Below are 23,614 nucleotides of genomic sequence, written 5' to 3'. Positions count from 1 at the left end.
TGCAACAGCTGTACCCCAAATACCTCTGGGAATCATTGTGTGCCCTTCTCACACCACCCACAGGAGATTCCCTCTTCTACCCCTGTCCACACCGTGCTTGGATGTGTCTCCCACCCCCTTGCGGAGCTCACTATAAAGACAAGCAGAACAGGCACTTGCCCACAGCCTTCTCCCGTGGGTCCCGTGTAAACCCTGCAGCTCTGTTTTCCCTGGACTCACAGCCCTGTCATCACCCCCCTCTTCCTGACCTTCTCATCCCCCTGGAAAGCAGCCCTACCTTTCGTCTCTTTCCTTACGGCCCGAACCAACCCTCCCCCCACAGTTTATCTCTCCTCTTCCACATGCTGCAGCCTGCTCATGGAATGATGGACAAGCTAAAGGTTGAGAAAATACAGTAAAATGCCTTTCTTATCCTGTAATGACCGAGGGGGAGGACACAACCTGATAAAAATGACAAGCCAGGAGAATTGAGAGCCAGCCCCTTCACCTGCCTGTCCCTCAGTGCACAGAAAACACTTGATAGACCTGCTGTGATTGCAACTGCAAGCCTGGAAAGAAAGGAATTAAGGACTCAGCCAATTAGAGCCACAGGTTTCTGACCAAGGAAATGGCCTTCTGTTACCTGTGAAGAGGCTAATTCAAAGACTCACATAGGAAGAAAACCTGAAGCAGGCTGATCATTTGGAGCTGGTGGAAAACACATCTGCAGCCCTGTGTTTTATGGCCCAGAGGGCTTTGCTTAGCAATCAGGTACCTGCATAGTCCCGCTGAAGTGATGGAGGTTCACAGAACAGATAGATCCAGCTGCTTGCTTGGGGCCTGTCTGTTTTCAACCACTCACTTTGCTCCTATGTTTTTATTGGCATGATTTTCGACAGCAACCACTAGTGCTGGATCAGCCATTTCCTGGCAGTGAGAGACCAGGAGGCAAACATTTCATCCTCTAAATTGCCCCAAAGGCAGTAAAAGATGCTCTGCAGCAAACACTTGTGCTGCAAACAAAGCTCCATCCACCTCCCATTTAGACAAATTGAAGCTGAAGAGGGAGTGACAGATGGGGGAGATAACAGGCATAAGGCTTTAGGTATTGCTGTGGCTGCTTGAAGTAATTGTAACAGAAACTTCCAGGAAATTTCTACTCTCCTTCCTTGCTCCTGAGTCTGGATGGAGACTAAAGCAGGTTCTTTTTGGCTCTTGTCTGCCTTACTCAGCCTTCCACCACCCTTGAGGCTGCCCTCCTCCTCTTTCATCTCAGATATTGAAGCTCTCTCAAGCTGCACTCTCTTCCCGTGCCCACCAGCAGTATTTTGGGCAAAGAGCCTCACGTTGTGCCCTGTAGTCCACCTGGTGCTCCACAAGGCAATTCTTTGAAAATAATTCACTTTATTTGGAAAGAATTAGCTTTCTTTGAAAATAATTCACTTTCTTTGAAAAGAATGGGCTGATTATTTAATCTTCTCCTTGTTTCCCTCTATTCCCTTCCTAAAAATGATACTGAGAGGGAGGTTAAATGACCTTCAGTCATTCCTTTACTTTCCTGTGCTGTAACCACCACAGAGATGGTACAAAAACTGTGGTGGGAGGAGAGGCAGCATGAGCAAATCCTATCTGTCAGGTGGTCTCTGTATCAAAACACAGCGCTGAGCTGGATGCAGCTTCTGTGGGGCTTGGGCAAGGAGGAACAGGGGACCTGTGGAGTGTCTTGGCCAGGAGGACTCAGGGCTGTGTTAGCTCCACAGATGAAGTTGCCCTGTGCAGCATGCTGTGAAGACATTTCAGACTCCCTGATCACTCCAGGCTAATGTGAGACATCCCCCTCCACTGCACGTTCCAGATAAAACCTCCCATCAAATCCAGGTATCCCCCCTTTCTTTAAACAAGGAGACAAAAAAAATAGAAGAAGGAGGAGGAGGAAAAAATAACCCCCACGATTAAAACAGGTTTAAAAATTAATTATACACTATGTCTGAAAAGACAAGCAAGAGAGCGTTATATGTGATGCATTCGCCAACAAAATGTGAGCAGGGAGCCAAGGTACTGGAGAGAAAGGGAATAGACTGGCAGCAAAACCCTTGGAATATTGATGCTAAAAAGCCAAGTCTCAATGAAGCCCTGCAGCCAAATTTACCCAAAGCTTGAATGGAGCTGAATGAATTGATCTTTTATAACTGCTGTGGTCCAGCCTAAATTGTGGTTCAGGTTCACATTTAACCCAGTTGTGAAGTAGGTAAACGGCCATGAGCACAACAGGCTTTTCCTAGGACACCAAGAACAAATTGGACACAACAGGTAAACGGGTTCCAGCAAGCATTTGGCAAATGGGAAGATCTAGCCCTGCAACTACTGTAGGTAAATGAGGAGAAAGGAGGACCACAGGTAACCAAAAAGTGATTCAGGACCTGTGCAGGAAGAGCTGAAAGCTTTCTGCTGTGGTAGAAAAGGAAGGGCCCTGTGCTTTGAGGAGCTCAGGTCCTTCCACAAGGGCTCTGTAATGATTAGCTTCACCTTGGCAACAAAGAGGCTTATTTAAGAGAGAATCAACCCATGGCAAATAAAGATCTTCATCCATCCATCCACATATAGCAAAAGCTGAAAGATCAGTTTGCTGAGAGGGCTTTGGGGTCGCTGGTCAGCAGTTTGCAGTGGTTCTGCTCAGCAGCATCACAAGTAAGGCACTTCCCAAGTCAGCATTTATAACCTTGCCATGACCAAAGCCCACTCTGGGGACTTTAGTCTGAAGCTCTGTGTGCAACATCCATGCAGGAGAAGGGAGAGTGGCTCTGCTCTGGCTACTCCTCCAGTGGGAAACTCCTTCCCAGGACCAAATCTGCATCAAGGCCAAGGAGAGGTCAGTCTGCAAAAAAAGCATCAGGATGCTTCAGAGGGAAGATGTTGGCAAAGAGAGCTGGAGTAGAGATAGCTGTAGCTGGAAAGGGCTGGGGGTATGAGGCACTTCAACCCCCCTAGTTAGCAAGGGTGTGACTGGGTTCTCACTTTTTCATTTCTGTGGTTTGTGTTGCTGCCTTCTGCAAATGCACACCCCTGCAGTTTGTTGTGATTTTATTTGTGTTCTGTGATGGATCTGCAGTGTGTTTGGTTTGGTTGTTTTGTATTTTCTCTGGGATAACGGAGATGAAGTTGCAGCCTGTGAACTGTGGGCAATTTAACGCAGGGCACACAGGCTGTGCAGCTTGATCCACTTCTGTAATAAGTGTGTTTGCCTCCTGCTAAGGTGTTCCAACCAAGGTCACTGGAAATAAACACTGTGGCAGGCAGCTTGAGACAATTAACAGAAAGCATAAGAGAGCCAATTGGCCCAGGCTGGTCAGATTAGGAAACAACAGCCTTTGTAAGTCTGTGGTTCAGAGGAGGGAGACATCTTTCAGTAGGAACTTTTGTCAATTCTCCTTGACTGATGCAATCCAGCATGATTGTACTGAAGTCAGGGAAAGATGCTCTTTGATCCAGGCTGCACGCTTCACATATATGTGCTGGAGGATTTTTATTTTTCTGAATTTATTTAAAAACATGATTAAGATTTTTTTTGCCCACTATGGATATCCACTGAAGTTTCTACCAAGGTGAAAATCTCTCTGACAGGCTGAATAAAGCCACATTTGCACGATGAGTTAAGCAACAAAGGCTGGCACAAACTCCCTGAAACCAAAAAACTGTTTCTTATAAATGTCTGTGTTAACACAGCCTTGTGCAGGGGGATAGTTTTAATCAAGCTGGGTCTGGGAAGCCAGGATGTTTTTGACTTAACCTGAAATGTGTTTTGTCTTCCTTTTGACCAGAGGTCAGGATAAGACTTGGTAGTAAAAAAAACTGCTGGCAACTGAGGCACCTCTCTTCTGGCTTGATGATCAATTGGGCAACCAGGTTTAAATGTTCTGGGAGCAAGTTCCACCAGCTTGTTTCCAGCCATGGTAGGTCCTGAAATAGCAGACATCAGACCTATGACTGGTTCTTTGACCTAGCAGTGCTATTTTGGCAGCAGGCCCAGGGTTAAACATAACAAGAGTCATTTTCAGTCCTTGCTCTGTTGAAGGTCAGTGGCCCAAATGGTTGGATGTTTGTCTTAGCTGTTTCTGGACAGGTCTGCATTTTATAATGATAAGGCAAAATTCAGAGATCCTCATGCTGGCAATCTTCTGCTGCCTCTAATTGAAAAGCAAGTTTTTTCCTGAGTAAGGATGTCAGGATTTGGTCATTGGCAGTTTTTAATCGTTTTGACTCTTTTGAGCAGGGTGCTTTCTTGTGGTTGCTCTAAAGGATCACTGCTCCCTTTTACCTACAGTCCATGAGTTTCACAAGATAGTGCAGTTCTTTCTTAGCTTTAAGCCCATTAAGCCTGGCTTAGCAGAATCACCCACTGCCAGGTGAGACTTTGACATCCATTCATCTGCTCAGGTCACATGGAAGAAGCAGCCTCCCTCTTAGCAATCACTCTGGCTTGCCCCAGCTTGCCAAATGTCTTCTGAGATGAGCCTTGTCGTCTCTACAGCTCCCTCAGAAAGCTATCAGAGAGGTCAGCCACAAATTGGTCCCATTTTTTTGCCAGATCTCTTTGGCCTTGGCTTTCTCATCCGGTAGCATGGCACTGTATCTGTGAGGAGGAGGAAAGTCAGTATCAGGCAGGAGACAAGGGGGCAGCTATTCAAGAGCAGCACTGAAATAAAAGGCAGGAGGCAGCTAGAGATTAACCCTTGCAGGACATGCCTGAATCACACAGAGTAATGTGGTGTAAAAGAGGCAGGAGCTGAGGAATGTGCAGGAAGACTCTGGGCATCATATCCAAACTATTTTTGGACATTCAGGACTGTCCAGTTAATAGAAAAAGAGGCTGAACACACCCAAACTAAATGCTAGTTGTTTTCCTGTGTTTCCCAGATGAGTCATGGCAAATACTGCAGCAAGTCAAATTTTGGCAGAAAAAGACAAGTGATACACAGATTTCTCCCAAACCTAGAACCAGGTGGTGGAGGCAAGTTCACAAAGAATGGAAAAGGAAGAATACACTGAGGCACAGAGTCAGGGAAAGTCACTTGAGAACACAGGCAGAGGAGCCTCTGGGCTCCCTGTGTGTCCTGCCTTTGAAGGAGACACACAGAGGAGATTTTGGATTAACAGAAGCTCAGCTCATGTGGCAGAGGAGACTGTGGGGCCAAAACCCAAATGCAAGCAAGAGGGGCAAGCTGACAGTCTCCTCATGATTACTATGACAAGTAATAGTGATAGTGAATAGTAATAGTGAACTTACTTTATGGAGTTGAGTGCAAGTTGTTTTAGGGTCCTCAGGTCAGCATTCATCCCTCCAATGGCTATGAATACCTCATAGAAGTCATAGGAGACTCCTTTTGCCCCAAAAATGGGGGGGTCATCGGGGCTGATCACAATGGGGTGCCCCTCAGCCATGAGGTCAGCTGCAGGGTGACTCCTCAGGTCAGCTACCAGCAGCAGGACCTGGGTGGGGAAGATTCATTTCTTCAATAAACCACCTTAATCAAGGACAGTGGGGTGAATAACTTGTTTCTTATTTAGAACAATTTGGCTGTGAGCAATTCAGGAGCAGTCTTTTGGTTGCGCATTTGCTGTGGTGCTCAGCTTGAGGCATCTGGAGGTGGTATCATGGTTCTCTCCCTTAAGGTTCACACCAGTAAATCTCCACCCCAAAGTATCCTTTCTGCTGCACCCAGGGGACAATGGCACCATGCTAATGTGCTGCAAAAGTCTTTCCCACTGGTTATGAATTCTGCAAAACCAAGGACTTCCAGTTACAATCCCAGTTTCTCAGCCTCTGGCCCTCCTGGCCTTTGAAGTATTTTCAATTTTGTCTCTGTGGCCCTGGGCCTCACCTCCACAAGGGAGGACTGTCTTCCCAAGTTACTCTGGATAGGAATTTAATTTTTTTTTTTTAATTTTTTTTTTCTGATTGGCATTACAAGCCTTATATATATTCACAGTGTACATCTACGTAGCAAAGTGCAGTATAAGGCAGTACAAAGGAAACTAAACCAGCCTTTGTGCATCAAAACTGTCCCCCAGCTGACCCTCACAGCTCTGGCAAACTCCCTTCCAGTAACCCTGCCACATAACAACATACCTGGTTGGAGATGGGGCAGACTTCCACAGGAATATCCATCTTCAGAGACAAACTTTTGGCTACTGGGTGTTTAGTGAGAGCAAGTCCATGGCCAATCCTGCTGGTATTCAGTAGCAATGCATCCAGCACATTATTGTCTACAGAGGTGCCCTGCCAGTCTGAGCAGAGACAGATAAGAGTCACTGCAGTGCTGTGAGGAAATAAAGCTTCTCAAACTGCTGGGTTATTTTGTTAGTACGTCCCAGTTGTGAGGTGAGAGGTTTGCTCGTACTCAGAGTTTCCACTTGCATTTTCAGTGGAACAGGGATCTAAATCTGCACAGGATATTGCCCAGCATAGAGATACCCACTCATCTCACCTGGCTTTAGATGTTTACAGTATTGCTCTTGCAGCTGAGCTAATTAGGCTGGACTCCATTAATTGTCAATGGAGAGAAGTAACAATTATTGGGGAGTATCCTGTACATTAGAATGAGATGTGTGCTGGCTTAGAAATGCTTGTTCCTGCCTGTGGCTGTAAAGGGAACTCAGCCACAGGGTAACCACACTTCTTCTGGAGATGTCAACATGCAACACACAAGTTACACAGGACTCTCATGGTTAGGATAAATCACACCCGTACAGACTGAATAATATATTGCCAATAATAATATATTGCCCCAGGAGTGGAGGGTACATCCATTACTTTGATGAGGCTGTTCAGTTGAAACTCAAGTCTGGTTCAAACATTTTTCACCTTAAAACTTAAAATGATGGTTGGGGGACTCTGCTGCTATTGTGGATGGGAAGTGAGTGCTGTTCCAAGGGGGAAATGGCTACCAGCAATAACTCCTACATGTCACTCCTCGTCACACCAGGTCAAAGATGCTGAGCAATGTGACACCTACAGTCAAAAACAGGGAGCAGGTAAGGGAGGAGTCATGTGAGAATGCCACAGCTCCAAACTGTGTGGGGAGAAGCACTGGGGAAATTGGTTATGTGCACATGCATGCACACACATCCTCTTGACACAGCCAGCCAGCCAGCCAGCCAGCCAGCCAGGCTTTCTGCTTCTGCTCTTTGCACAATTTCAGTCTTGCCTCTGTAAGCAGTAACAAGCCTTGAGTCCTCACCAGTCTCCCCAGCATGGAAGAAGTATGGCAAGTTGACCCCCATGGAATATGGGATGGTCAGAGCATCCTTCAGGTCCCATAAAGAATGACCTTCATCCTCATCACCAACCTGGGGGAAAGCAGAGAGGTGTTTTTGAGCACCCTTGGGAAGATGGTGGGACTTAGAGCTCTTTATAAATGAGGTGCCAGCTGTGCTGAAATTACAATGCTGTGGGGTTGGGAGCTGATTCTTTCAGGGGATTTTGTCAATTACCCTGAACAAAATCCTTAGCTGGAGGATTTGCAATTCATTAACACTGATTTCAGTACAGCAGCGGAGGTTCTGGCTCTGGTATACAACATATGCCGCGGTATAGATGTGGTTGTATCACCAGAGGTTAATAGGAAGCCTCAGAAGAAATACAGTTACCAGGTCAAAGCCTGCCAGGGTGTCTGGGAAGCGAGCTCTGAGTGCCATGGCAGTGAGGATGGCTTCTTTAATCTGGGAAACATTCAGCATCCTAAAAAGAGAGAGGAAGAGAGGAAGCACTGCAGAAGCTGACTCCCATGGGGGCTGCCTTCTCGGTGTTTGAGTTGTGAAATGGGGCCCCCAGGGGTATTTCCAAAATGCAAGTTGCTCCTGAATCTGTCAACCAACTTCAGGTCTCTAGAGGAACAGCAGTAGAAAATTGATATTATGAAAGGAAACCCATGAATGACCAGGAAATGCCTGGCTAGACCCTCCTGTCACTTGAGTTGAGGCATGCTTGTCTAACTCACTGGCTTTCCTATTTACTGAGCAGGGAAGGGAACACAACAGTGTGGAGAGAAAATGTTTAATTTTTTTCTTTCTTCCCAGCTGTTTTGTTGGGAGATGAGGCAGTAACTTCATTTCAAGGGAGTTTTACATTTAGATTTCTTCCTGCCCTATCAAACTTAAACTTCTCAGTGCATTTTGCAGGCTGTGTCCATACTCAAACTGGCCAGAGAGGCAAGCCAGCTCTGAACTGGAGAGGGCATTGTGCCAAATCAGTGCTGCTGAGGGGTTTGCTCTACTTGCTGAGGATTACCTCACATGACTTCATGGCATCTGGCTGACTTGGAGAGCAGCCTTGTGCCCACCTGCACGAACATACTGTACACAGGCTGCTGGGGACCACACCAAATGCCCATTCTCACTGCCACTGCTTCAGTCTCTGCAGGGAGGGGGAATGCATCCAGGCTCAGGAGGAGAGCAGGCACGGCTTGGGCATGCACACAGACAGCCCTGCCCGGGCTCATTCCCTCTCCCAGGCTCACGGATGCATCGCCGCGCTCGCTTCGCACGTACGCAGATTTATATAGACGAGTTCTCACCCTCAGCCTTTTACACGTGCCAGGGAATGTTTCAGGAGTCAGCATCCCGGCTCTAGCAACACGTGTGGACATTGCCAGCCAACTTTGGCACTCTAGCCCAGCCCTTGGCATTGCTTCTCCCAGCCCTCTGCCCGCCTCCAACACAGCACAGCAGATCTTAGCCCTGCTCAGCCTCTACCTGTGTGCTGCAAATATAATTTTGGCTCCAACAAAGTCTGGGTGCTCCTTCACGAACTGCCTGGTCACTTCCCGGTAGGTTGCCACAGACCATGATTTATTGTGCTGGGTGCCATCCAGTTCATACACCTGCAGCGTGAAAAGCACGTGAGAAGCAGTAGTTACAAGAGGTGTTTTACTGGAAGGTGGGAGAAATGAAGTGACAAAAACCCTGGGAGAAGCAGAGGGCTGTGAGAACAGGGCAAGAACACAAAAAGCAGTAAAACCCATGCAGGATATTTTCTTCTTCAAGCCTTTACCAGCTGACAAGAACCAAGGAGCGGGTTTCCTGCTTCCTATGTGATACAAGTTTGTCCATGCTCAGGCATGGCAAGCAAACGCCCTTGAAAACCCAGAGGAGACCATGACCTCTTCCTCCTGTCTGCATCCAATGCAGAAATGCTCTGTCCAGCTGTCTGGAGGCTTACACATGCTCTGTGCCTTGCAGTGGCAGTCTGTCAGCTGAGGCAGCCCCAAGGCACGCAATGGCTGAGCTCCACAAGCTACCCTCTGCCAGCGGTTTGCTTCATAACCTTGAGTCAGTCATTTAGTCCTGCCATGCTTTCCCAGGTCCCTGGCTGCAAACTGGGAAAAATAATCCTTTTGGCATGCTCTGTCTCATCAACTTGCTCTGGAGGTTTGTCACTACTGGGGCTGTTCTTGGGGATTTTGCCCTGATTTCAGGAGGGGTGGAGACCCTGGATGCCCCATTGATACTATCCCACAAAGGCCCTGCCTGGAGTCATTCACAGACAGCAGTATCACTTCTCCTCTCACCCTTCTCACCATTTTTTTCTCTGTCACCTTTCTCCTCCAGCCTTCAGCTGCTGCGCTTCACCCCCTAACTCCCTCTCTGGTGCTGTCCCTTGCAGGGATGCCCCCCTCACAAAGCCCCATACCCCATGACAATGTGGTGTCCCCCTTGCAGTCACCAGCAGCTGTGGGGTAGCTGCAGATGCTCAGAGGGAATTTTCCCCAGCTGCAGCCCATGGGAATGTGAGACTTTACACAGCTGAATCTGCAAACACAGCTGGGCTTAGAGGGGCTTTTCCACAGTATTTGCTGTTTCACACTAAATCCCAGTTTTCATTTACTTTACCTCAGGGGCTGCTTCTGGCAGGCTTTGCTGCAAGGAGAGCTTTTGCAGTGTCAGCTCTGCTGTCCAAGCCCCGTAGAGGATCTCCAGCCACACGAGCATCTTGCTATTCCTGTCACACCCTGCTCCCCTTGAATTTCCCCATGAAGCATTTCCCTGCCTTCTTACCCCAGTTTCAGCCTGGCTGTCCCTTCTCTGCCCTCCATCTCAGCACAGCTGCAGCTCCTGGCATTCCCTGTGTGGTTTTTTTGACATAGTGACATTTTGACATTGCTGTTATCTTCTCTTTCTAAGTACAATAATTTCACGATTACAAGTCACACTGACTATAAGCTGCATCTCCGGGTGTCGGCAACATTTCTTTCTTTGTCCATAAATTAGCCGCACCTGATTATAAGCCGCTCTGTCGTTCGCAGCGAGGACCCGCATGCAACAAAGTTGCCAAATAGTAACAGAGTCACGGGATTGTGGGGTTTACTTGCTCAGCTCGGGCTGTGTGGGCTCAGCCCACTAGGGGCTGCCGACGGGGCTGGGTGGACCCGCTCAGCGGGGCCGCTTGGGGCTGGCCGCCGCTGCTGCCAGGCTCACTCGCCATGGACCGGCGCTGCCCCGTGGTGGCAGGCGGGGACGGAGGCCGCTGGCACCCGCAGCGGTGGCGGCAGGTGGGGATGGAGCCCGCCTGCTCCTGCGGCGGCAGGCAGGGGCGGGAGCTCCCGCTTCCCCCCCGGGCCGCAGGGATGGAAGCATGGAGCCCCCACCTCTCCCTCGAGCCATGGGGATGGCAGCACGGAGCCCTCCGCCTCCCTCCCCACCCCCGCGCTGCCGGCGCGGAACCAGCCCCACCTGCCATGCAACACAGTAACCAATTTGTAACAATTGTGTGATGCCGGGTTTTGCTGGCAGGTGCTCGGCTGGGCACTTTGGCCGCACTTCTGGGGTTGGAAATTTCAGAAAATTTTTCACATATTAGCCGCTCCTGAGTGTAAGCCGCATTTCCGGTGTGGGAGCAAAATTTTAGTCAAAATGGTGCGGCTTATAATTGTGAAACAAGTGGTGGCTGAATTCAGAGCAACCCCAGGGAAGTAAGATGCATGTAAGCTTTGTGGACTTCTCCATATCCCTTTTTTTCCCCCCCTTTGCAATACATCCTTCTCTCAGGCACGATAGATTGACAGAACTCTCACCCCCACGGAATCCTGCATGGAGCTGGGCTGGAGAATTGTATGGGAAAGGTGTACCTGCAGTGACAAAATTGTCTCTGGGAAAGTGGGAACACATAGGGTGGTGTGGTCTGCTGATGCTTGGGGAGGAATTATGGCAAAGTGGGTTTCTAGGACAATCTGACCAGCTCTAGGTGAATGCAGGGAGAAAGGCTTTTAACACCAGGTTTTGGTGTAAGTAGCAACGAAAGGAGCAGTTCATACTTCATACACACAGCCAAAAATTTAAGTTGTCTGCAAATTGTGGAAAGTTGTGTTTTGCCAATTCACCTATTCGGAGTACAGTCATTTCACGATTATAAGCCACACCATTTTGACTAAAATTTTGCTCCCACTCCGGAAATGCGGCTTACACTCAGGAGCGGCTAATATGTGAAAAATTTTCTGAAATTTCCAACCCCAGAAGTGCAGCCAAAGTGCCCAGCCGAGCACCTGCCAGTAAAACCCGGCATTATGCAATTGTTACAAATTGGTTACTGTGTTGTGCGGTGGGTGGGGCCGGCTCCGTGCTGGCAGCGCGGGGGTGAGAAGGGAGGCGGGGGGCTCCGTGCTGCCGTCCCCGTGGCCTGGGGCAAAGGCCAGGGGCTCCATGCCAGCAGCGCGGGGGGGAAAGAGGCAGGGGCTCTGTGCTGCCATCACTGCAGACCAGGGGGGAAGCAAGGGCTCCCGCCCCCGCCTGCCGCTGCAGGAGCAGGCAGGCTCCACCCCCGCCTGCTGCCGCGGGAGCGGGGGTCTCCTTCCCCTCCTGCCTGCCGCCGTGGGAGCGGGAGCAGTGGGGGCACCTTTCCCTCCTGCCACCGCCACCGTGGCAGGAGCAGGCGGGCTCCATCCCCGCCTGCTGCCACCGTCACAGGTGCCAGCGAGCTCTGTCCCTGCCTGCCACCACGGGGCAGCGCCGGTCTGGGGTGAGCAAGCCCAGCGGCAGCGGCGGCTGGCCCCAAGCGGCCCCGCCGAGCGGCCCCACTGAGCTGGGCCATCCGGCCCCGTTGGCAGCCCCGAGCGGGCCGAGCCCGCATGGCCCGAGCCGAGCCAGCAAACCCCGCGATCCCGTGATTCTGTTACTATTTGGCAACTTTGTTGCACGTGGGTCCTTGCTGCGAACCATAGAGCCGCTTATAATCAGGTGCGGCTAATTTATGGACAAAGAAAGAAATGTTGCCGACACCCGGAGATGCAGCTTATAGTCAGTGTGACTTGTAATCGTGAAATTACTGTAATCATTCTGAAATAAGCTGAGGATTTAAGAGAACATAACTATTACAGAATAAGTCTCTATTCAAGACAGGAAATTTGTTCAGAGTGGCTGACACAGAATAGGTGATTCTGCTGCAGACAAAACTGAGTTACATCTTACCAATGAGCAAGATTTTGACACAGCTCCCAGTCTGACTGTACAATGTAGTTTTGTACCTATGTCACAGCAGGTATCTCCCTTGGCCATTAAGAACAAAGAATCTTTCACTTTCAAGCTCTTGCCTATGCAAATCTCCAAGAAAGACATTTGAATATGATCAAGGTTTTCCTGCATCCTTAGAAGGACAGGTATGCACACACCCAAAAACTAAATTCAAGATAGGGCTTGAGAAAAGTAATGGAGAAATAAGGATTTAAAAGACTAGTAGAGAAGCCAAACCCCACGTACCGCAGGCAGGATAGCTCTTATCTCAACATACTGTATGTTATCTTCATAGAGCTCCAGCAGCCCCTGGTAGAAATAGGCCTTGAACACAGGTGCATAGCAGATAAGTCCAGAGGCAGTGAGAAAGATTTCTTCAAATCTTTTCCAAATGAAAGTCTGAGAGGGGTAGGCCAGCTCAGGGGCATCTGTCACCAGGGTCAGGTTTCTCAGCAAGCTATAGAAAAGGGAGAAGAGAAGGAATGAGGAGAGCAAACAGAGCCTGTTGGCACTGCAGTACAACAGGCATAACAGCAACTGCTGCAGCTAGGAAGCATTCAGGTCATTTTTCTGCCACCTGGATTTACTTCTCTAATGTCTGGCACAGATTTTGTGTGATACATTTGTAAGAAGGGTAGGAGTAGGTGCTTAAAACCTGCCCCTCCCTTTTTCAAGGAGCAGATTCATGAAAGCAAGCACGGTGCTTTTATATCAATTGTACTCTGCTACCCAGGGTATTCCTAATCTGAAAGTAGGCATGCACATTACTCCTGCAGACAATATGTTTTCCCAAGGATCTTCAGCACACATCAGGGGCCACAACACTTGGCCCTCTGTTCAGCACTTAAAAAGCAGACTGAGTCTCTGAGATGCCATGTACTGGCCACCACCAACCTCCTTGCTGAGCCTCTAAGTTTTCCTGGTGCCTTTGTATTGTCAAAATATGCCATCTTAAAAAAAAAATGCAAGGGGAAGAAAATTCTGACTCAGAAATAATTTTTCCTCACCATTGAGAACAAACCTAATGCCCTGCCTGTCTTGCTGATATCTACTTCAGAGAAACAGCTGATAAGAATCTGCTACAAATGAAAAGTCCTGGCTTTTCCTTTGTGTGATGGAAATGTATTTATTTCCTCCATACACTCAGCTGGCATGTAAGCCTCTTTCAGAAATCCAGAGAGACAGTGGGTAGTTTTATCAGAGTTTAAGGGAGCCAGTAAATTGCAAGATTATCTAATTGTGGGTGACAGCTTGCATTTAGGACAGGGTGAGCATCTGTGCCACACCACCATCCTCTGCCAAGCTGATAGCCTTCATCCCACCTGAAACCCTGGCTCTGGCAAACAGCCCTCCTTCTTCCACCTGAAGAGTAGTTCATAATAAATTTCTCCTACCAGTGGGCAAAGTCTAAATGGGGATGCAAGGGTGAGTAACTTTATTCCTGGGTGGACAAATGGAAGCAATCACAAAAACCTACAGATCTTTCCGTGCTGGCCCAGTGCTCATCTTGTGCCAGGGGCTAAGTAGTTTCAGACAGAAATACCTTCAGCTATGCTCCAGCTTTCATCTGAGTATATTGTTTCCCCTCAATAACTAGCTACTGATCTTTAGCAATGTTTGATGTTTTGGTCCCCATCCTCATGCAGTGCTCTGCTCTGTTATATGGGAGGCGTGGCTTTGATTTGTGATCTTATTATCTTCATCCAGGACACTTCTGTGGATGGAATTAAACTCCCACAGCACCCCTACAGATGTAAAATGTGATCTGGTCCAAATTCATAAGCTAAGACATCCCAGACAGATATGCCTTTTGAATCCCTTCATCCTGCCCATGAAACATAGCCTGTTCCCCTGGGATTTGCCTGATGGTTCACTCTCTAAGGATTCTCTTCCAGGGGCTGCAGTTTCATTTCTTCCTCGCTCTGGTAATTTCTTTGCCAGGAACAATTTTAGGAGCAAACCTGTGGGTAAAAGAGATGCTACTACTGTTAAGGATGAGACTTTAAATGCTCAATAGCCAGGAAAATTCAGAGTTAAGGTTTCCACAGCAACTTGGGCTCTGCCCTCCCATGCATTACAATAGGGGCCCTGGTGCCATTATCACAGGACACTGGGCAACCCCAGCTACTGTTCAGCAAACCATGCGAGCAGAGTCCATGCTAGCAGAGGAGACCGAGCTGGACCACAGGCAGCAGCGGGAGACACCAGGGATGTCGGAACCAGGGATGCAGGAGTCTGGAGCATCCTGAAGGCGCTGATCCACCTGCCCCAGGGAGGATCCGCCGGCAGAAGGAGTGTGCTGCTGCTCAGCAAGGAGGTTTTATGTGGGAAGAGCTGGGGAAAAGAGACTTTCCCCCTTTTCTCGTGGCCGAAGGCAGCTCCCCTCCAGCTCGGCACCTGCCCGGAGCCGGGAGCCGAGCACGGCTGTTCCCAGCGCCCAGGGAAAAACCTCCCCGTGGATCAAAAAAGCTGTGCAAGCCCCATCTCGCCACTCTGGTTCAGATAAGGATGGATGATATTCGGGCTCCCAGCACTTTCTCCCCCTGCCCTGTGAGAACTCGGCTCCTCCGGCGATGAGCGCACACGCGGGGCTCTGCTCGCTGCCTTTAAATCTGGCTGTGCAAACTCATGGTTGTTTATTTAGCCTGTGCTCTTGTGCTAGGAACGGCAATAAATCCCCACACCACCCTGCTCCTAAAAGCACATAAATCAAATTGTACTTCTCTTTATAATCCCCCTCCCCTTTGAGACTGATTATTGATCCTTACAACTGTTGAAGATTTATTGCATAATAGTGATCCATGCTTGATAACCAGATAATCTCCTAAGGGTTTCAGGCTTTTGCTGTCAGTAGCTCATGCAGATGAAGCAAATACATTCATAAATACTTTTTTTTTTTGCTTCTTTTCTGGAATGGACTTTGGCCAGTGATCAGGTGCAGACTACAAATAGCCTTCCATGTCATGTCATATATGCACTGAACAATGCTATTGCAATGCATATGCCCAAAGGGGCACAGCTAAAATGACCAGCCAAGGATTATTTATTTTCAACTGTGGGTTTGCTTTCTCTTTCCCCAGGTTTTTTCCCCATTTTCCTTCCCTGTGCTATATAATATAGAAGTGAAAGGTTTTGTTGCCTTGTTTTTAAAGGGGTTCTTTTTCCTGCTCCTTTTTCTGTTCTTGATGGGTAATTATGCCCCTCTGCTCACTGTAGTATCTAAATGTCTTCCAGTGGTGCATTAAATAGTGTGACTAACATCTGTCACATGTGGTTCATTCCCTTTCTCTCGCTCTCTCTCATCCCCTCTTCTCCCCAAGGGGAGACTTGTAGAGGGAGCAGAGTGCTTTGTTTCTGTAGTGGATTTTTATTCCTTTCCCCCCCCCCATGCTGCCCTATTTTTCTGTGAGATAAGGCAGTCAGAGGACAGGGAGAGGAAGGTGATGGCAGCCCGGGCAGCCGCCAGCACCCAGGGGAGTTGTCCCTGAAGCCTCAGCCGTGGTGTCAGCTCCCTCACAAATGACTTCATCCTGGTGATAGAGAGCTCTGCTGGGCACAGCCTCAATCCTTGGGCTGCTGCTGGGGGGGTGTGTGGTATTTTACAAATATCTGGAATGTCAATGCTCCTTCCCTAAATATCTGGGGGCATGCTCTTGCCTCGGAGATGGCAGCCATGAGGGAAAGAACGACATTCTCCTGTATCACAGTTGATTGTGAAGAAAATAAGCGAGGATTGTTTTTCCTTTCAAGTATGAAAGCAAAATTCCCTTCCTTTCACTGTCCCTTGGCCCATGGTCTCCTGGCTCTCCCAACAGCATCCTTTTGGAAGCTTACCAGCAACACAATACTCAGGGGTCTTGGCTCAGGAGATGTGTGTTTTGAATAGGAATGATTAGACCTTCTCTTGAGGGAAACAAAAGGAGTCCCTTCCAAAGAGCGCACACACACACACACACACAGGTATATATGCCTGAAAATGCAAACCACAAAAATCAAGCAGATTCCCCTTTCTTTCACACCTTCCTGGTTTGAAATGCTGTATGGTGAAAGAGGTGCAGCTTGTCAGAAACATTTCCATTGTTCCTTCACATTTGCTGATCCACCCTGTCTTGCATGAGAGCCCTTCCTTGCTGCCATAATCCCTGGACACTTCCTTGAAACCACCCAACTATCCATCCGTTCTTTCCTCTGACATCTGCTTTCTCTCAGCTTGTCAGTGCTCAAGGGCAAAGAGGAGTGCAGGAGAGAGGTAGCCTGGGATGCACATGTTCAAGAGACTGGGAGAGTTTCCAGAAACTGAGAAGCAGAACAGATTGGGGCCTATTTCTGGCTAGAGACCTATTTCCAGACGGCCAAAAACATTCCTAACCCCTAGACTAGTGCCCAGGGATTAGATGAAAATAGAAGGGGAAGTGCCTCAATGTGGCTGTTGTTGGTGTGTTTGCACATTATGCGTAACGACTCCTCTGTGATTTTGTGGCGATGAGCATGGAAAGGCAAGAAATGAAGGACAACATACTCAAATGGATAAGTGAGCACCCAGGATGCCAGAGATGCAAGTTTGTCCTTGGCTCAGGCACGTGTTTGCTGAGGAAAATCACTTCAGTGGCCTCTGCCTCGGTTTCCCCTCCACTTTTGGGGAGACCCTTGCAGCAAGACTCTGTATTGTGTCCCTGTGCAGTGCCTGCTACTCTGAAGTCCTGCTCTGACTTGTGGCCACTAAACACTGTCAGACCAACGCAAAAGAAGAGGAATGTGGCAATAGTGCCTCTGAAAACAAGTGTTTCCACACAGGAACAGAGGGAACCACACAATGCACAGCCCCAGTAACCCAGGTGTACAGGGTGTACAGAATGCCCTGCCCTTTAACCTCTGCCAGAAAGTGGCATCATGCCTTGGAAACACAACTAAAAACAAGTCCAGTGCTTGTTGCTCCTGAGGCACTTCTAAATGCCCAGTGCAATTGCTTAGTCTTTAAGGAAGTGAAACTGTTTTAAAATCCAATCCCTTGCACATTATTTGTGGGTGTCCTGGTGTGGTTGAAAAGGGGTGGTGCTGTCATCTTTCCTTCCTCATCACTCCCAGCAGAAATGGAAAGGGGCTAATGGGGAACCAGTTTTCTCTCTGGAAGGCAGAGATAAGTGATTTCTCACTGGATCTTATTTCATCCATCCTGTCAGGGCAGTTGAGCCTCAGAATATAAAAGGTCAAGAACCCAGGGTCTGGCATCACTTTCTCCTTCCCTTCTCCATAAGAGAGGGATGGTGGATGCTCTGGAGAGTCAGACCCCTCTGCCCATTACTGGTTTTGGGGAGGGAAGGCAATGCCATGCCACAAGTCTGGGAGCTCCTCAGCTTCCCAACCTGACTTCCTTTCCAGATCTGCAGGGCACAGAGCCCAGACATCTTCCACGTGGAGGGGATACCAGCTCACTAAGAGTTAAAAGGTCTCTATTTAAGAGCACACAACCTCACTATCGAGCACTGCAGTTAACACCCACCAAGTTTCACTTTGGAAATGCTGGAATTAGGGTCATCAGCATTGCCTTAATCCATCCCTCTCCTTGTGTGTTGGCATGGCAATACTGTCTGTCATTACATGACACCCCACACTCTTTTTTTTCCTGCAGACCCCAGCCCCTGGAACGCCAGGGACAGCAGTGCCCTCTGAATGGATGGCTACTCAATATTTTCCTTTGTCCTCATCGCTCAGTGTCTGACTTCATGCATTATTTAGCGTGCTCTCTCCAGCCCCCCACACACCACAGCAGAACTGCATGCTTCCTCTTGGCCTTTTCAGCAGGGCTTTGTCCCGGGATCAATGGCCCCTGGATGGGGAGATAGGATTCTGTCTTGCCATCACCACTGGCTGGAGGGGGAGCCAGGCTCTTCCCAGCCACCTCTAAGTGAATAAATGCCAAGTGGTTCAGAGCAGCCCTGACCTGATAGAAGGGTGCCAGCAGTAAAGGCAGGAGTTGCCTGCAGGGAGGGAAGCTCCTGCAGGAGGGTGTGATGCCCTGGGGAGCCAGCTGGACAGCTGTGAGCAGCTGGACAGCTGCAGGAGCCTTGCCTATAAGAACAGAAGCTCTGCTAGCAGGAGGGTGTTTGAGGGGAAGGAGCCCCAAAATCAGGCAGGGCTTCTGGGTGTGGCCTTCCTTGGCTCAGCCAGTGCCCAGAACAGTGAGCCACACTCCTGATGCCTGAGGGGCTTGTTGGGAACAAGCAGCTCATGCTTCCAGGTGGATGCCAGATTCGTGGCATGTCTTCCCTCCCCAAAACCAGCAATGAGGTAGAGGGGTCTGACTCTCCAGGGCATCCACCATCTCTCTCTTATGGAGGTTCAGGCCTCAGAAAACAAGTTTGGTGTTTGGAGAGTTTGGTTAGGTTTTATTTTGGGAAGTTTAAGGGTTTTTGCTAGTTCAATAATTAACATAAATAGTTTGCCCAACTTCTTGCTCTGAATCAAAACGATGACTTCACAAAGGACTTTTCTGCTGTTGGGGAGAGCCTGTTCATCAGCTACCTGGCTTCCTCATCCAGTTTTTGAATACCTCACTGGATGAGGCACCATGCAGCCCTGTCCCACATGGAGTGCCCATTCAGCCTGGGTGCTGAGGAGAGGTCTGATAAAACTACTTCAGCTACTGTCCTCAGCATGTCTGCACAGAAAATTCAATTTTTATGATCCCTCATTCTAGCACACTTAATGCACCCGCCTTCAAGCACTTATATTGCTATTTTCTTTTCTACAGCCCTAAATGGAGCTCCTCACTTCCAGAGCAGCGAGCAAACTGGAAAGCTGCACCAGAAACGCCACTGCTGGCTACACAACACTGCCAACAGGAGCACCAACAGGTTCATATCTTCACTCACCCTCTGTCAAACTCGGCCACGTCGCTCAGCCGTCCCCGGTAGGTCTCCAGCAGCTCCCACTGAGAGCACTGGGCTGGCAGGTGGGAAGGGCGCGGGCGGGAGAAGCGGAAGCGGACGGAGCCCGTGTGGGTGAAGCAGATGTAGCAGTCGGGCAAGTAGGAGGCATTGTATACTAGCCAGCCTACACTCAGCATGGCAAAGTCATGCAGGTGGAGCACAGCACCTGGTGGGGGATAAGGACATCCTGATGAGCTCAGCTGGGTAGGAGGTTTAATGTGATAACAGTTTGTTTGTCTGTCCAAGGGTGTCTGGAAATGCTTCTAGAAGGCTGAGGGTGAATTCTCCCAGCTACTCTGCCTCCCCCAGGCTGGAGGATGTGCCCCCTCCACATCAGACACTGGGCAGGCAGAGCGTGACAGCTCCCTGGGAGCACAGGGAGGAGGGAAATCAATAGGGAGCTCTGCTTCTCCACTGGGATGGAAAATGCTCCGAGTTATTAAAGGTCTTTCAGACAGACTTTGCTGTGAGCTGGCTCAGGCCCCACTGATTTAAAGAGAAACTTGCACAGGAGGCAGCAGTTTACAAGGCATGCTAGCTGAAGCACACTTGAAGCAAAGCTCAGTGTCTAAGCTGTTTGGATCCCAGCTTCAATTTTTTTGTGTAGTCCATGTCTCTTCTTTCAGCTCTGTAGAACCAAAATCCCAGACCACATTACTCTGGGGAATTGCACTCAGATGCAGACGTACAATTTACTTCTACGCCTTATCAAAAGCATGCTTGCTTACACTGTACATCTGCTGCTGGCCAGCACGAAGGGCCTCTGGGGCACTCTGTTATTGTGCAGTATGTTGGCAAATGCCAGTCTTTCTGGCACAGGAAGCATCCTCTGTATGCTCACCTTCCTTATCATTTCATTCTGCTGAAATCTCTCGTTTTCCAAAGACTCCTGGTGTTATTGGTACTTGAATCAAGCCTCATCTTTGTAAAGGGAAGATCCTGTGAGAGCTGAAGTCTTTGATATGTATTTTATTAGTCTAGGGGAGACCTCTCAGTCAAAGTAGCTTTGATGCCATTAAGGGTAAAGGGAGAACATGAGTAGCAAGAACAAGACACAAGACTGGCATGTTTCTGACATTAGATTAAGTTCCAGACTACAATTTATATGGACTAACCTAATACAGACTTTAATGCCTATGATCTGCCACTTCAGAGGGTCTGGCTGTAAAGATGCTGAGGAGCTGTGGCTGCTGCTCTCAGCAGAGCTGGGGCACCAGAGTGGGCATGCTTCATCTGTCTGACCCTCCTCTGGCTGGCAATGTCACCTTCTTCCATATGTGAGACATTGCAACAGTGCTTGAAACAACAGGAACTCCCAGGGGCTCTGATCAAGTCCTACTCAAACAGCTACAAGGATGTGATCTTGTCCCTAAAAGCTTACAGCCCTTGCAAAGATTCCAAAAACCCATTTAAACATGGCCTGAATTGAAAAGTGTTAATTATTTGTTTTGACTCCCACTCAGTATTAATGATACTGGAGGTGAAGAGGGGAGTACTTTTAAATTCCTAACTGTTCAATTCAGCCATGAAAGGATAATGACATTTCTGACATACTAATTGTTTATGGTACCAGATTAGGATGCTGCAAGACTGGGATCCACATCCCACAGTGGAGATTGGGAGGGGAGAAGTTGGGAAGATTGCTCAGGGCCACATCCCATCTGGCCATGAACACTTCCAGGGATGGGGCAGCCACAACTTCTCTGGAAAACCTGTTCCAGTGCCTCACTACCCTCTGAGTAAAGACTTTTACTAATATCTAATCCAAATCTCTCCTCTTTTAATTCAATACTGTTCCCCCTGATCCTGTCACTAGCTACCCGTGTAAAAAGTTGCTCTCGCTCACTTTAAGTGCTGGAAATGCACAGGCTTTGACTTGTACATAACAAACAAAGAAAAACAAGATCTCAGTGTTAGAGGTATCCCCTTCCTCCTCTAGTGCCCCAGACTTTCCAGCAGATTTCCAGGTCTGCTATTGAACCACCTGCAAAAACACTTTTTGGGGGATGCAATGCTTTTGGCTAAGATGCAGAGTAAGACAAGGTTGGTAGCCTGTTTCTGGAATGTGTATGTGGGAAAAAGAGAGGCCCTGGCTGGAGCATGCTGAGAAAATGGGGAGGTCTGTTACTTCTTGTTGTCTTTGCTTCCTTTAGCCCCTTCTCCAGTCTTGAAAGACTTAAGGATCCATATTGTAAGTTAAACCAAATGCCACAATTGCTGGAAATGTGTATTCATCCAATCCATCCCCCTCTTCCTCTCTCCCCTGCCCCATCCCTGAGCTCAGTCAGGGCTTTTCCTGGAACCCAATGAGCACAATTTTCAGCTCTCATAAGCTTGTCTCCCACATCCTGTGTTTTGTCCCAGCTCAGAAAGCAAAAGATGAGAAAGGATGAGTAAGATGAGACTCCATAAGCCAAGCCTACCTTTTGGCATGCGCTTTAAGATGCTGAACACCGCGCTCTGATCAATGAGGCTTTTTGCCCGGAAGAAATGCATGCTTGGAGGAAACTGTCCTGTAGTTATGGCTCTTTCCACTTCCTTCTTCTTGAGGTTTACCAGCTTTGTGCTGAGCTGCTGCTCCTGCCTGCTCAGCACCAAGTTGCCTCCTGTCTGATGGGATTTCTCCTCCTGCATCAGGGAGTCCCGGTCCTTCCAGAGAGGGCTGGGAAGGCAGAGGGAAGCCAGACTCAGGAGAAGGTGTGCCAGCCTTAAGCCTTGCCCACATGGAGGTTTCATCTCAGAGCTGCACCTTGACAGGGAGAAAAGGCTGAAGCATTAGCAGAGGTCAGAAGGTGGCACCTCAGCAATGGGATGTGAAGTTGTTGGCCCACCCTGCAGGAGCAGTGGGGTAATGGGATGCTCAGTACTGGCAGCAGCACCAGATATTGCCTAAATTTAGGGGCTAATGGATCAGCACACTCCCTATGGCTGCTGATTGCACACAGCAAGGCTGGGCAGGGCAAAGAGATATTGCTTCTTGGATCAGATTGGCAGCACACCACACAGTAAGGCAGAGGGTTCATCCAGTGCCTGCAGGTAGCCAAAACCCAGCCCTGGAATGAGGGATTGGTGGAATCAGGATGCTGCTTGCAAGCTGGGATGGAGCCCTCATTGAATAAGGGGTGCCAAGGTGCTGGCTCTGCTAATAATGTCCAGGTAAGGGGCTTGGCTTGAGCTAAGCAGATCCTGATTCTCTCCAGTTGAGAGAAGATCTTGTTGCACCCTTTTAGCTATCTGGAGTTAATTCATGGGCAGGAAACCCCGAGGATTCCTCTGCACTAACAGAGGTGTGTCCTTTCCTTGCAATCCCAGAAGAAAGGGGGTGGAAGTAAGACCATGGGAGTATCACAGGAGACAGGCACATGTGAACTCCGAGAGCTCTCCCTCTCCCCAAAAAGCACAACTGCAATATAATCCTTCAACACCAGGCTTAGTGAGCCCTCCGTGCCAATCTCTCCAGAGCAGAACAGGCTGGAGAAGGGCTCGATATTTTGAAATAAGCCAATGTGAATTACATAGAAAGACTTCTGCTTCCAGCCTCTCCTCCACCTGTGGGTCCAGGAAGGCTGCCCAGTCCCTTTAGTGGGTCCCAGGGGGAGCAAACAGAGCAGGGTTGGATGCAGCTCCATACCAGGCCTGGCTCTGAGCTTAGAAAACATCCCAAAGAAAGTGTTATCTCATCTGTGGGGAGACTGACTCACTTACTGTTAACTCTGCTCCTCCTGGCATCCAGAGCTCACGCAGCTGCTGCCCGAGAGAGCGGGAAGCGCCTCTGTCTCCAGCTCTGTCCCAGCACGGACAGAGATAAAAATAAAGATAAACAGCAGGGTCCGGCAGTGCAGAGCGAGGCACACGGAGTTCCTCTTCCTGTGCTGCTCGCCCAGCTTTTATTTCACCCCAGCTGCACAGCTTCATGAATATATAAGGAGGAGGAGGAGGCAGGGGAGGTTGTGGGGAAGCTTTTTTTCTCTTTTCACAAAGAAAACAGCAATTTGTACGAGCTCCTTGAGATGGTCCTGCACAGGCGTCTCTGAGACACGCAGGGCTAAGCTCCAGCCTGGGAACAAGTCAGGTGGAGGGGAGGTGGACTTATTTAAAAAACAAAACAAAACAAAAAAATCATGATAAATGCAGTAATTTCAGCATTTTATTTCACACGGTTCAACAGGCTGAGTTTCAAGCTACTTAAAACAGATGTTGCATAA

General features: G+C 48.9%; 1 protein-coding gene across 1 annotated transcript; it reads right to left on the bottom strand.

Moving 5' to 3' along the window:
* Window positions 1-4,197: 4,197 nt before the first annotated feature.
* On the bottom strand, window positions 4,198-23,252 carry LOC116995477 (adenosine deaminase 2-like). The gene is given in 11 exon segments (XM_033058228.1): window positions 4,198-4,560; window positions 4,563-4,609; window positions 5,264-5,466; window positions 6,107-6,264; window positions 7,218-7,326; window positions 7,627-7,717; window positions 8,731-8,858; window positions 12,727-12,937; window positions 19,353-19,575; window positions 21,833-22,071; window positions 23,115-23,252. Coding segments are annotated over 10 exon segments (1,440 nt in total). The 5' UTR covers window positions 22,044-22,071; window positions 23,115-23,252; the 3' UTR covers window positions 4,198-4,501.
* Between the last annotated feature and the right edge of the window lie 362 nt (window positions 23,253-23,614).

The sequence above is a fragment of the Catharus ustulatus genome, chromosome 4 (genome assembly GCF_009819885.2).
Source record: "Catharus ustulatus isolate bCatUst1 chromosome 4, bCatUst1.pri.v2, whole genome shotgun sequence".
NCBI lineage: Eukaryota > Metazoa > Chordata > Aves > Passeriformes > Turdidae > Catharus > Catharus ustulatus.
The sequence above is the reverse complement of the archived record's forward strand: the minus strand, read 5'-3'. Positions and strand labels throughout refer to the sequence as shown.